The sequence below is a fragment of the Hemicordylus capensis genome, chromosome 6 (genome assembly GCF_027244095.1).
Source record: "Hemicordylus capensis ecotype Gifberg chromosome 6, rHemCap1.1.pri, whole genome shotgun sequence".
Lineage (NCBI taxonomy): Eukaryota > Metazoa > Chordata > Lepidosauria > Squamata > Cordylidae > Hemicordylus > Hemicordylus capensis.
In genome coordinates, this window is record NC_069662.1 from 61,597,611 (window position 1) to 61,612,595 (window position 14,985).

The 14,985-nt window shown below is 43.4% G+C and overlaps 1 protein-coding gene across 15 annotated transcripts in view; it reads right to left on the minus strand.

The window, feature by feature from the left end:
* The window catches only part of CDKL2 (cyclin dependent kinase like 2), a 60,054-nt gene that overhangs the window by 7,123 nt on the left and 37,946 nt on the right, over positions 1-14,985 (minus strand). For 10 of the 15 annotated variants that reach the window (XM_053259607.1, XM_053259617.1, XM_053259614.1 and 7 more), the window contains 2 exons: positions 7,008-7,101; positions 3,919-4,036 (listed from right to left, as the gene is read on the minus strand). In XM_053259607.1, coding sequence (XP_053115582.1) covers positions 3,919-4,036; positions 7,008-7,101 — 212 coding nt within the window. Of the gene's footprint in view, positions 1-313; positions 422-1,638; positions 1,746-3,918; positions 4,037-7,007; positions 7,102-14,985 lie in introns of those variants that run through there. The other 5 variants (XM_053259619.1, XM_053259618.1, XM_053259616.1 and 2 more) reach the window with 4 other exon arrangements.

Genomic DNA, 14,985 nt, shown 5'->3' on the forward strand with positions numbered 1-14,985 from the left:
CACACACTGCCTTGATACTGCGACCCAGAACAAATCTAATTCTGCACACAGATGAAAAAAATTAGAGAGAACACTGACTGTAACAAAACCAAGCCCAGCCCACCTGAGAGGAGACTACAGCTTAGTCATGCCTCTCTGAGCCTCATGGGCTGACTGGGTATAAAATTAATCAAAAAGGCTCTCTGATAGATTGTATTGCTGCCACCAACCGCTCCTTAGCTAGCAGGGTTCCTCTGACCGAAAAAGAGCGATCTTCCTTTGGTCCCCTCATTATTTTGCTAGCAGGCAAATATAAAAATGTGGTTCTACTTACATATGTTTAAGTGGGGAAATAGAAGGCTTTGCAGTCCTTTTTGGGGCCGTATGAACTAGAGACTTCCCCCCTCCCTTCTCCCAGAGTCAGTCAAACACTCTGAGAAGGCTTGAAAACAAAGAAAATAATTTATTGATTTACTACCAAAACCAAAAATAAAACAAAAAAACAAAGGAGTAAGCTAGTTCAGGAGTTAAAGAGTAGCTGTTACAAATAAGATTAGCTTCTTAGTGTTTACAAGAGTTTCTTTTCTATCGTCCAGATGCCTATAGGTGGTACTTGACTTAATCATTACTAAGCAGTTGTTGCAGTGAGGTAATTATAAAATATTTGCAGAGACACAAACACAAAATAAAATAACTTCTAACACGCCTTACTAAAATTCTTTTCCTAAGTCTAAACTTCCAAAGCCATATGCCTTGGCTTCCTTCCCCTGGATTTAGGTGTGCCCAACCCTGCAACCCCTGACCCCCAGGGACTTGCAAAAACTCACCCTGAGAGAACTTGGCAAGACTCTATTGCTCTCCCCTCACCTAGCCACCCAATTCTTCTCAGAAGACCCTCAGGAGCCCTTTTGACCCACCCAACCTGTTAAATGATGCCCTAGGGCAGGGCTGCTCAACTTCGGCCCTCCTGCAGATGTTGGCCTACAACCCCCATAATCTCTGGCTATTGGCCACTGTGGCTAGGGATTATGGGAATTGTAGTCCAAAAACACCTGGGGGGCACAAGTTGAGCAGGCCTGTCCTAGGATCATTGGGTCTACAGACTGTCAGTCAAGGAAAACCACTTGATGCGTTAACCCTATAATTGCTGGCTAGCTGCCCAGTACATCACCCACTTTTGTTTGTGGAATGAGGATGGGAAATGCAGGATATTTAAGAGGATACAGGAATATATTAAGGGCCATGTGGAACTGCAATTATGATTTTATTTCCAGATGATAATGAAAGAACAGTGCCTCAGCAGCATTTACGGTTCCTAGTGTGGAAGCAACATAAATGTGGCTGTACTATAGGTTTACATAATGGCATCATGATATTTGCTGCTTTATTTTCTGTCCCTTTCCTAATCATATCGAACTAGGAAATTACCCTTTTTACAACTATCTTTTTCTAAGGAACAACCTGGATTCCTTGGAGGAAGTCAGTCCCAAAGATAATAGAAATATGTACGCAACTTGCATACCACACAGGAATTGCCCTACTAACTCTCTCTCTCTGGAGTTTGGAGTGTGTAAATGGCTCCCAAAGGCAACATCACCATGTGGACATGGTAAATTGGGTTAGTCAGTACTCTCTTCTCAATCCAGGGAAATTGAATACCTGATTCAGGGCCAGGCTTGGGGTTTGAAGATCCATCATGGCAAGAGATGGCATGCGAGACTCTGAAACAATTTTATTTTCTTTCTTCAGAAATCTGGAATTCCGAGCTATGAAGGAAAACAAAGTCAGCATACTCAGTTTTGCTTTTACAAAACTTTGGCTGTGTTCTCATGACATGCACGATCATAGTTAAAGAGTTAACTATAATCGGTGAGCTGGGAATGCTCTCACAGAGAATGATACAAGAATCCGCACTTTAGTGCCAATCGTAGTCCCACTGCCATGGTTAACTAGGAGTAAATTACAACTGGCTAGGAATGTGCAGAACATTCCGAACTCGGAACATTCTGCCTCAAAACAGGCCATTTCTAGTGTTCCGAGCTCAGAACAGAACGCCCTTCAAATGAGGAGCTCAGAAAGGAACGAACCCGTTCCAAGCGCCATTTTGCCCTCCAAAATAGCGCTCTTCTGGCCTCTGCGCATGTGCAGTGGCCAGAAGAGTGCCATTTTGCAATATAAAATGATGCTTGGAACTATTTCAGAACGTCTGGAGGGTTCCAAGATCATTCTGTTGGAACAACCAGCTTGACCAGTTATTCTAACAGAACGTCTGAGGATTATGCGTTCCTTTCCAAGCTCAGAGTGGAACACCCTTACAACTGGCAGCTATGATCAGACTGCAGTTGACAATCATAGATTAATCCCACAAAATATCATGCTCTGAGGGACTCTGCTCAGCTTGCTGATCATAATTAACCCTTTAACTATGATCATGTAGATAGTAAGAGCATGATCTTTATCATTTTTCTTTTGCAAAAAGGGTAATTTCTTCCTCCTGTGGCTTACATTGTAACATATGATTTTGAGCAATTAATTTTCTCATGATTTGGCTTATTTGAATACTGAAAAGTTTAATTGCAAGCCTTTGGATTTTTATCAGGTTTTTAATGGAATGTGATTCATACTTGCTTTGTTTGGTTACATCTACATGGGAGTTTTTCCTAATCCCACTTGCCAGAGACAGAAAACTATTTTCTATTAAACCACAGCATGAGGGTCCTTTCAGTCAACATAAGCTTACAGTCACTTGATAAAAAGATATTGTGTTTTATAGGGTTGTGCAATTTTATTGTCTGATATTCTTATGGTTCGATATGATCACTATTGGGCATTCTTGGAAGGATTTCCAATGTGACAGCAGAGAGCCCCAATAGTTGGAATTCCGACTAAAATCCCTGCTGTCCTATTGGAAATCCTTCCACTTCCAATAGTAATATCAGGGGGAAACTCACCTGGCTGCTTGGAGAGACTTGGTCTCCAAGCCAGCTCCAGATCTGGTTTTTAACCAATCGACCAGCAACATTAGGGAGCCAAGCCAAGTTACCCCCCTACCATGGTCAACTGGACCAGTGGGCACTTCCTGGGAGGTTAACATGACCCCCACCCCTGGATTTAGCAGATGCAGCATTTAAAGTTCAAGTCCAGAGCCAGTCTGGAGTCAGAAGGGAAACACCTTGTGTGGAAGCAATCACTGAGCCACTGGTTGCTTCCTGGAGGAACCTCCCACCCTCCAATTTTAGAAGGACAGTCCTTTAAATTCAGATCTGGAGCCAGCTTGGAGATAACCTCTCTCCAAGCTGGCTTTGAATAAGGATTATTGGGTCAACGCTGACCTGATACCAATAGTGTTTGGGAGGTCCTATCAACCTTCCCGATATTTTTCTTCCATGTTATTGGATCAGCACTGAACTGATATTTCTGCTGGTGCACAGGGCTAGTGTTTTGTATTATTTTGTCTTTTGGCATTGACCAAAATAGCTTGGGAATAGAACAGCAGTAAATGGGAGAAAGAATGGCTGCTCCACTGGGATATTCTGACAGTTCTTGGACTAATTTCTGTGGATTTTGTACACATACTTAAAAATGATAATTTCTTGTTAGAATAGACCACCTATGTGATTTGCAACTACATGTTCAAAAGCTATCTCCTAGAATGCAGTTCATCACAACCAGCTCTCAGACAGTATTTCTTCAGACTGCTGGGCTCACAACTTTGATGTGTGAGCCTAAGGCAGGATGGAACCTCATTTGTTAATGTGCATCATTCTACTTAGCTTTGGGCACCCAAAGTTGCTTTACTTTACTTTCAGAAACCAATTCCTTTTGCCCTTGACAGCAGTTCAGTGGACCTCTTTTTCCTGTGTATCTTGGAATACCATTATTCTTTACCTGTTAGATGGCTGTGTTCAAACAGATCTAGGATCAATCAGAAATTCTTACCATCCGGACCTTTACGTTCAGGGAAATGGCTATAGCTAAGCTCTGGCAAACGCACATCTGTTTTGGAAAACTCCCATCTTTTCTTGTGTGTCTGAAGGACATTCTTTTCATTTGAGACCTGTTATTAAGCAGTTAATGGACAAAAATAAAGTATGAAGCTAACGTTCAATGAATGAATATGGTAATGATTCCATAACCTACATTTAATCTTGTTAAGGGTTCTGTCCCATAACTTAAGGTATATACATAAGATACATGTTCCATAATATAACCACAATACACCATTAAACAACAATAGTTGCTCAATTTCTTTATTAATTATGCACCGTGAATTTTCTCTTGAGTTTTGAGAATTTACTCTTGAGTTTTCCGACTCAAGAGTAAAATCAATCAACTACATGGAGTTTGGGGGGTAGCAATAATTGTCCCCATCTTTAAAAAGGGCAAGAAGGATGACCCGGCCAACTATAGACCTATCAGTCTACTTAATACCATCAGTAAACTTTAGGCAAGACACCTACATGGGAAACTCAGGGACTGGATGGAGCAGGAAAAGCTTCTTGCTGAGGAACAAGCAGGATTCAGAGAGGGGCGCTCCACTATTGATCAATGTATAGTCCTACAGCACCTCATTGGAAAATATTCCGCCTGTATGACGACCTCCCTTTATGCTGCCTTCATTGACCTTAAGGCAGCTTTTGACTCCATCTCACGTGTAAAACTATGGGAGAAGCTAGAGACCTATTGATTGGCGCCTGCTGCATCTCGTTCGAACCCTGCATCTTAACACCTCACTCAAGGTGAGGTGTAGCCCACAAGGTCATCTTACAAGTAGCGTCCTAATGCAGAAGGGCGTCAAGCAAGGTTGCATTCTGGCCCCACTCCTATTTAATTTTTACATCAACTCAATGGTGGACCAGCTCAGCAACATTGACTTCCATCCTCCTAAGCTCACCAGGAGACACCAAGCCACCCTACTATACGCAGATGACACGGTCATCCTTTCAAGAACTCCCATTGGCTTTAGAAGAGCGTTGAGGGCTCTGACACTGCACTGCAAGGAAGATGGTCTGGAAATCAATTATAACAGAACTAAAATAATGGCCTTTGCTAGGAGGCCCAAGATCCATTCCTGGAGGATTGACATAAAATTGAACAAGTGACTCATTTTAAATACCTGGGCGTAGTCTTTCATTCAAGTGGCTCCAGAAAAGCCCATGGAGATCATGTGGCCATAAATGCTCAGAGAAGCTCCTCCGCTATTCTTCAATTTATGCACACAAGAGGAGACCACTATGTCCCTGAAGCTCTTGAACTGTTCCAAGTCAAGTCATTAGCCCAACTACTCTATGGCGCTCAACTGTGTACTTTTCCCAATATCGTGACTTTGGAATGGGTACAATCCAAGTTTCTCAGGGCAGCGCTGCGTGTACCAAGATGTGTTTTCATTGCTACATTATGCCTGGAGACAGGCCTGATCAAGACTGAGGCTAGGGTATGGGTGGCCACTCTCTCCTATTGGCTTAAACTATCCCTCAGTCCAATTGATCTTGCCCCTCTAACCCTTCATGACGATTACCATTCTATATAGGCTCAGGCAATTGAGATGAAATTAGCTACCCTGGGCCTCACTCCTCTGTCCCTGATCAACATGGGATACGATCAGGCAAAAGCTATCATCAAACAGCGCATCACAGACACTGAGCGTCAAGCAGATCTCAGCAGTGTCTCAAAGTTTTGTATAAGTGAGGAGCTTAGATATATGGCCTTTCCAGCAGCATACCTTTCTCAACTGGAAGCCCCAAGCCACAAAAGGGCATTCACTCTGGCCTGCTGCCATGGTCTCCCCTCAGCAGTAATAGAGGGTCGATACAGAAAGAAACGCAGAGCGATTATGCCCCTGCGGCTCAGAGCAAATTGAAACCACTGAGTATGTCCTTCTATACTGCCTGTTCTACAGAGACATTCGTGCCGCCCTTATTTCTCCACTGCTGAACAAGCTTCCAGGGCATATGAATCACTTCTATATTCAATTGCTGCTATCTGACTCTAACCCCCACACCACAAAAATTGTTGCCAAGTTCTGTGCGGCTGCGATTGGCATCCAGCGAAAGATGATAGCTGAAGGACTCCCCCAATTTGAGTCCTCCTAATACTCGCCTCCATATTCTTCGTATCATATTAATTGCTCCATGGCAATGCATAATATTTTATTAGATTAATGCAGTGTAACTTTACCATTTAGCATATTTTAGTGTATTTCACCATTTAGTGTAATTCCATGTAACTTTACCATTTTTAGTAATAGTCCAACTTATGGCAACCATTATAGTTTTAACCATTCTTAATTTTAATAGTAGCTTTTTACCACATATGAAATCATGTTCAGCTATATTACTACTACTATTTAAATTCCCCTTCTATCTTTTTTGTGCATTTTATTATGAAAAAGTATGTTTAGCGGTTTTAGTTTCTTAGTAGCTTGTTTCTTTTTAGTAGCTTGTCTCTTTTTAAATTGTAATTATTTTTAAATTTTAGCTTTTTCACAATAGCTATCATCATATTTGCAATCAACTATCAGCATGTAACTTTTCTCCAGTATTACCTTCATTTAATGTGTAATTTTATGCTGGTCGCTGACCGTAATAAAGCTTGATTCTGATTCTGGGTGTCATTCTTCTATTTAGAAAAACCAAATGCTTGCATAGCAACTAGGAACAACATCCTTTCTGACTACAACACAAGGACTATGTAGGGAGGCTACTTCAGGGCTGGGTAGAGAGACAGCATTTTGAGCTGGAACTAAGAACTTCTGACAACAGAGCGTGGAATCAGCTAAACTCCCTTTGAGAAATGGGATTTGGACCTGTTCTTCTGTGAGCTTCCACATGATCGATCAAGAGGTACACTATTCAAAAGAGTCTGGATTATAAAACCAAATAATAACAGAAGTAAAAGATTTTGGAATGGCAAGATGCACAGAATGATCAGAGGCAAGATCCATAGAACAGGCTATTGCAGAAGGTGTAAATGACATGAAAGCTGAAACATGCTGGTTCTTATTGAGGAATTTTTTTTAAAGGTCTTACCGATGCTGTTAAGTTCACACTATAATGTCCTGCTGGTGATCTGTTGCCTTGCTTTAAGAAAGGGTTGAGGTATTTTTTAGTCTTCATGTCAATCCTAGAAATTCACACAAAGCATCAAGAGATGCTGTTATCAATGATATTTTAAGGGCCAGTTCCCAACATTTTCTCACACTCCAACTCTTCATTACACTTTAGTATAACCAAGTAACAGAACAGTTCCAGACCATATAAATAAGATATATTTAAAAGTAGCACTGCTGAAGCTAAGCAGGTCTGGGACTGGTCTGATTACCACCCGGATGGGAGCCTGCCTAAGAGCCCCATGTATATCCCTGAGCTTCATGCAGGAAAGGCATGGTTTACATTTTGAAAAACAAACAAATTCAAGTAGGGGCTAGTTTGGTTTTCAGAGTTTTGTGGCACCTTAAGGATTAGCCCATTTATTGTGATCAAAGGTTTCACAGGCTAGAGCCTACTACTCTAGAGATCACATGGGTTATTCAGACCTCCACTTCAAAGAGATGAGAATTTTACAAAACATACAGAGGAAACAGTACTTGTCTGAAAGCCTCCAGAGAACAAAAGAGTGAGATCCACCCTGATTCCAATCCCTACTATTGAGGCTTTTTTGAAGTGTCAGACCAGAATATTTAATTAAAACACTGAAGCTTCTATGGGGTTTGCTGTGCTTGTCAGCACTTTACCTTGCACTCCAGCATGGTAAAATGGGAGTGTAGTGGGAGAGAATCAGGTTGCTTACCTGTAACTTATGATCTGGTAGAGATCCGCTGACATCCATAAGAATGGGTAATGCGCCTGCACAGGACCCTCGAGGTAGAATGCCACAGCTCGTCAAAGCGAATGAGCCCCACCCCCACACCTACAGTGTGCTATTTAAAGGTAGAGCGGGTGCCATGTTCTTCCGTTCATGGACGACCGCCGTGGAGGACGATAATCCGGAATCAGGTGAGTTCATCATCAAAGGAGAATAGCATGCACACTTAGTATGCACATAGCATAGCACTTCTGCAGAGGGTGGTCTGGGAGGGTCTTATGGATGTCGACAGATCTCTACCAGATTAAAAGTTACAGGTATTTATTATTTATTTGTTTATTTGTTTGATTTTTATACCGCCCTTCCAAAAATGGCTTACATTAAAAACATTACATTACATTAAGCAACCTGTTTATCTGGATCGAGATTCATAAGAATGGGTGTTTAACTAGCTCCAAAGAGAAGGAGGGTGAAGTAGAAGCTATTGTAAAAGCCGCTTCAAAACACTTCTCCTGAAGCTCACCTCAGCAGCAGAGCACATGTCTATGGCATAATGTTTGACGAAAGGTAACTCAGTGTACCAGACTGCTACTTTACAGATGTCTGTGAAGGTTATCCCCAAGAGGTGTGCAGCTGATGGAGCGTAGGCACGGGTAGAATGGGCCTTGATTGCTTCAAGTGGTTGGATATTTTGTGTCTTGTAGGTTAGCAGGATAAGCTCAACTAGCCATCTGGACATTATTTGTCTGGAAATGCATAAGTCTCTCACAGAGCTCCTGTATGCTACAAACAGATTCTTGGTGGATCTGGTCCTTGGTGTGATCCAGGTAATATAAAAGCACCCTCCACACATCCAAGGAGTGCACTGCATAGGCATAGGCATAAAGGCATAGATGGATCTTTGAAGAACGTAGGGAGAACAATGTCCTGGTTTAGATGGAAATCAGATACCACCTTGGGTAAAAAATCTGGGTCCATGCGCATCAGCACTCTATCGAGGTAAATTCTGGTGTATGGTGAATCAATACGCAATACTCTCTATTTATTTATTTACATTTATATCCTGCTCTTCCTCCAAGGAGCCCAGAGCGGCGTACTACATACTTAAGTTTCTCATCACAACAGCCCCGTGAAGTAGGCTAGGCTGAGAGAGAAGTGACTGGTCCAGAGTCACCCAGCAAGTCTCATGGCTGAATGGGGATTTGAACTCGGGTCTCCCCGGTCCTAGTCCAGCACTCTAACCACTACACCATGCTGGTTAACTAACATGTTTAGCTGTAGTGATGGCAAATAAGAACGCAGTTTTCAAAGTCAATAACTTAATAGCGGTAGAACTCATAGGTTCAAATGGTTAAAGCCAAAAGGACAAAAGATATGCTACACGGTTTGACCAGTGTGCGAATGGATGGATACAAATTCATGAGGCCTTTTAGGAAAGCTTTACTATTTCGGTGGGGAAAAAAGAGTCTTCCCATCACAGCCTGGATGTTGTGAAGATAGTGCTGCTAGATGCACCTTTAGAGACACATTAACGTTTTAATGTAAACTGCCCTGAGCCATTTTGGGAGGGCAGTATAGAAATTGAATGAATGAATGAACCAAACCTTTCGATTTTAGATCAGTCAGGCAGAGGAGCACATCCCTGATTGTGGCCTGGTCAGGTTGAAAACCATGCCTCCGTGAGTATAATTTGAAGCAGAACCATTTGTTCCTGTAATTACACCTGGTGGAAGACTTCCTTTGGCTAAGAAGGATCTTATTCAAAAGCCAATTCGCCATCCTGCTAGGTGGAGTGTGAGAACGTCCGGATGTAGTACACTGCCATAGTCTGTTAGGAGATCTACCTGTTGTGGCAGCCTTTGGTACTGGTTCCCTGACAGTCTTGAGTACCTGTGGAAACCATGGTTTTCTTGGTCACCATGGAGTTACCAGGATACCCGACGTTGGGGCAGTCAGAAGGCGGGCAACCAGTCGGCTGATCAGCAGTCGCAGAGGAAACATATACAGGATCTCCTGCTGCCAGTCCAGCTGGAAGGCGTCCTCCAGTGATCGTGGGTTGTGACCTGCCCTGGAGCAGAAACAAGAGCATTTTGTGTTCTCTGAGGTGGCAAAGAGATCTATAGTCTTCTGTATCCAACTCGTGAAGAGAGGTGTAATGTATCCTGTCTTGATTTCCCATTCATGCTGTTGTTGTTTTGGGAAAACTCAACTTAAGTGATCCACCAGGATGTTGTCTAGGCCCTTTATGTGGATGGTCATCAGACACACTTGATGCTGGATTCACCAATGCCATAATTGTAGGCTAAGTGCACAAAGACTTTGAGACACTGTCCCACCCTGACGGTTGATGTAAGCCAGGGCAGTGGTATTGTCTAACTGCACTTGTACAACTTTCCCCTGTAGAGGTGGTAAGAAGGCTTTCATTGCTTTGAAGAAAGCCAGTAGCTCCAGGAAAATGATATAAAATTGTGTTTGTCGAAGAGTCCACTTGCCCTGAATCTGATGTGCAGTGGGGGCCCCAGCCTAGCAGAGAGGTGTCCATTGTTAACCAGATAGGAGGAGTCATCATGAGTACCCAGAATGTTGGGGGCAATATGCTAAATCATTGTAAACCGCTTAGAGAGCTCCGGCTATAAAAGCGGTATATAAATATAAGTGCTATTGCTATTGCTATCATTTGAAAAGGAAACCCCTTCCAAGAGATTTCTGCCCGTCGACCACCAGGTAAGCGAGTGTAGAATTTGATCTGGGAGCACTAGACGTAGGCTTTGACAATCCACATTCGGGTGGAAGACCGACAGAAACCAAAGTTGTAACTTGCACATATTGTTACAAAGTTGTAACCAGGCATGTCGCACCACTGTGTTGCAGGATACCTTAAGTCCTAGGAGTTTTTGAATGAGTTGGGCCGGTTGGGATGGATGCTGATGGAAATGGAGAACCACGTCCCTGATGCACTGGAAGCATTCCCAAGGTAAGTATGCCTTCCTGACTTCCATGTCTAGGACTGTTCCAATGTAGTTGATAACATTAACTGGCTTTGGTTTGGATTTTTTCCAACTGACTTGGATCCCCAAGTCTTGGAGGAAAGATAAAACGTACTTTGTCTGAGAATATAACTCTTCTCTGTCTTTGGAAGTCAAGAGCCAGTGTCCAGGTATGGATAGGCTGATATAGCCTGGGTTCACAGGTAGGCTACCACTGCAACCATACATTTTGTAAACACCCTAGGGGTGGTGGCAAGCCCGAAATGTAAGACTGTGTATTGGTACACTTGATTTCCTACTGTGAATCTCAGATATTTTCTGTGTCTTGTCCTGATGCCAATTTGGAAATACACGTCTTTGAGATCCAGCATCACAAACCAGTTCTCCTGATATAGAAGAGTTGGATCTCTTGTAACGCTATCATGAAACATTTTTGCACATGGACAAATTTATTGAGGTGGCGTAGACCCATGATGGACCATCCCTCCTTGGGATCAGGAAGTAACGGGAGTAAAACCCTTCCTGTCTGTGTACCCACTGTACCAGGGCAATAGACCCTTTGGTTAACCGCCCTGAGCCATTTTTGGAAGGGTGGTATATCAGAATCATTTTATTTGCGGCCATAAGCCAAACAATGGAAGGGTGGTATATAAATCAAATCAATCCATCAATCAATAGATAAATAAAAGCTCCCTCACTTCTTCCAATAACACTTGGGAGGGTTGAGTGATATGATCTTCAGGACCCATCGGCCTGTTATGTGGTGCCATGCAGGGGCATGGCACGCCAGCTGATGTTGGATGCTGGCAGAATAGAACTCGTGAGTCCGGTGTTGTCTCACTTTCCAAGATGTTGAGGCCCCTGGTGGTGGGAAGGGAGAGGAGTGTAGAGGTGACAGTGGGTGAACTAGAACCTCAAAAATGTTTCTGAGGATCAGTCTGCTTCGGACGCTGGGATTGATTATATTTCACCTTGTTGTGAAAAAGGCGTTTATGATAAGGTTGGTATTGCTTCCTAAAGTCACGGAGCTCCTGTTATCTGAATATGGACTTTTGTTTGGAGAAGGGACAGTATTTGGAGTCATAGGAATAGGTAGACACTGACGTGGTGAAAGTATTGGCGGTAAACTCAGATTTTTTCATTTTCTCCATCGTGGAGTTGGTGTCCTTGCTGAAAAGGCCCTTACCATTGAAAGGTAAGCCCTCAATTCTATCTTTCATACTGCCCTGCAAGTTGGTTGAGCGAAGCCAGGCGTGCCTCCGTAGGGAGATTGCCAAGGAGCACGATTCGGACTGGGCCAGGTGCTTGGCAGTGCTCAATGGCTGATGTTTGTTGAAAGTGCTTTTTAAATTCTTCCAGGGAGAGGACCTCTAGGGCATTTTGTAGATCTTCCCATAAGCCGTGGGTGTATTTTGCCATGCACGCCGAATAGTTTGCTATCTTGACGGATAGGAACGAGGTGGAATAATTCTATCTTCCCAAAATATCCATTTTTCTCCCCTCTTTGTCTGCAGGCGTAGTATGCCACCGACCAGACACAGAAGATGATGAAGTGGTGCAGTCAATAACCAGGAAATTGGGAGCAAGATGTTTCAGAAGGTATTCATTGTCTTTCCCCTGAATCCAATATAAGCTCCCCAGTCGCTTAGAAGTGGGACGTCGAAGTATGGATTACTTCCCACACACACTGCGAAGCCTTTGAAATGACTGGGAGAACTGGCAGAGCCATGAGTTGAGTTGATTCAGACAGTCATAAAATTATACACAGGGTCATCTATAGTGGCCAGTTTGGATTTGAGATAGAGTCCTAGCACTTTAGTCATTTCCCTAATGGCGATGGTGTTATGCTTTCATCTCCTCATTAGGGGAGATGTGGTTGGTTGGAGGTACGTCAACTGGAGGATCTGCCCTGCTTTCTGGGTCATCTGGATTGGACTCAAGGTCAGAAGAGCCACGGTGATCCAAAAGTGAGTGAGGCAGTGAAGGTGGTACGTATGTTTGTGTCTCGATAGTAGTCTTTTCTCATAAAGCAGGAACAGCCAGTGTTTGTGTCCCCACCTCTAGGCTTCTGGGAACAAAGTCTGTGCAGCTGTATCTTTTAAATCTTTTACAGGTAGCCAGACAGCCGTCTCTGTTGCCACTGAAACAGTGTTTATAGCAGGCTGAGATGGTAAGACCAAAACATCACGTCCAGCTAGGGTTGGTATGGTTCTAACTGGAGTCACATCAGTCGTTAGTGGTAGATAAGGTTTGGCCTGTGAAGATTTCCAGGGTTGGTCTTTTTGGAAATCATAAGGGAAACTGAGAGATCTGGTCCGCAAAGGTGTCGAAGCCAATGCAGCCGACAAATGTGAGAAAGCCGACAAATGTGAGAAAGTCACATGAATGCCACGATGAAGAGTCTGCTAAATGGGCAGCAGTCAGCACACCCATTGCCCGTGTATGGTGGACTAACGGCTGTGCTGCAACCGATTCCCTAGGAGTTCCAACCTCTGAAGATCGTGGAGGGAAACCTTTAAATGTGGATGTCGAAGGAGTACTGGAGTTGGAGTTGAGTATAAAAAGCAAGTTGTGAGCAGTGGTAGGATCCAACACTGTATCCCCATTGTCCTTGTCGACATCGAAAGTCAGTATGGGGGCCTGGCATTGTGGAGTCACTAACCTCGATGCCGAGAGCACAGGCATGTTTAAAGTAGAAAGTGGAACTTATACTCTTGGAGTCAATGGAATTCGGGTTGACACTGATGTGGTCTTTTGATGTTGATCCGGCGATGTCGACGGAGTAAAAAGAGTCTATTGGAGAGGGAGTTGGAGACAGAGAGCAGGCTCTTGATGTCGACAATCTTGGTGGTGATGTAATAGTCAACAGCAAGAACTCTCGGCTTCTCCGATGTAGGTTGATCCTTCCCCTCTGAGGTCGGGTTTCTCAGTGTTTGTCAACCCTAATTTCAGAGGTTGAGGATTTCAAAGGCAAAGTCTGCAGGCCGGACTTGGATGGTGTCCTTTCCTTTGTCAAGTCTACTGTTTTGGATTTATTTCGAGAAGAAGGATAATTCAATCCCATCCGTTTCATTTTCTACTTTGAATGCTCTAGTGTTGAAGCAGGAGCGGACTTCGAAGAAATCTTCGGGATCCGAAAGGATGCCAATGTCAAGGTCAATATCGATTATTGTTGAGAGATAACAAACTGAGACTGAATCCAGATAAGATGGAGGTACTCATTGTGCGGGGTTGAAACTCGAGAGACAATTTTCATCTGCCTGTTCTGGATGGGGTCACACTTCCCCGGAAGGAACAGGTATGCAGTCTAGGGGTGCTTCTGGATCCAAGTCTCGCCCTGGTGCCCCAGGTTGAGGCGGTGGCCAGAGGTGCCTTCTATCAGCTTCGGCTGATACACCAGCTGCGCCTGTTTCTTGAGATAGACGACCTCAAAACAGTGGGACATCTGCTGGTAACCTCCAGACTGGATTACTGTAATGCGCTCTATGTGGGACTGCCCTTGTATGTAGTCCGGAAACTACAGTTGGTTCAGAATGCGGCAGCCAGGCTGGTCTCTGGGTCATCTAGGAGAGACCATATTACTCCTGTATTGAAGGAGTTACACTGGCTGCCGATATGTTTCCAGGCAAAATACAAGGTGTTGGTCATAACCTATAAAGCCCTAAACAGCTTGGGCCCAGGGTATTTTAGAGAACGGCTTCTTCGTTATGAACTCCACAGCCCATTGAGATCACCGGCTCGTCTGGTGGCTACTCAGGGACAGGCCTTCTCCGAGGCTTTGGAATGCCCTCCCTAGTGAAATAAGAGCCTCCCCATCTTTGACAATTTTTAAAAAGTCTTTAAAGACGCACTTGATCACCCAGGCTTTTAACGGATACTGTTCTGATTGTTTTTAATGTTATTTTAGAATATTGTTTTAAAAAATTTTAAATGTCATATTTTAAATTTCTTGTTTTGTTTTTAACTAATGTTTTAATGTTTTTATTTTGTTGTTACCAGGCACGTAAGTTTTGGGTGGCATAAAAATATGTTAATAATAATAATAATAATGGTTGTGGTCTCGAAGCTGGGAGCTTAGATGCCGATGCAGAATCCCTCAAAGTCGACGATGAGGCTGTAGGGCGGGGTTCCCCCGATGTCGAAGGGCTTAGCACTTCATCATAAATGGTGGCGTGAATCCGCAAAGTCCAATTTTTTTGGTCTGCTTGTAAAAAGC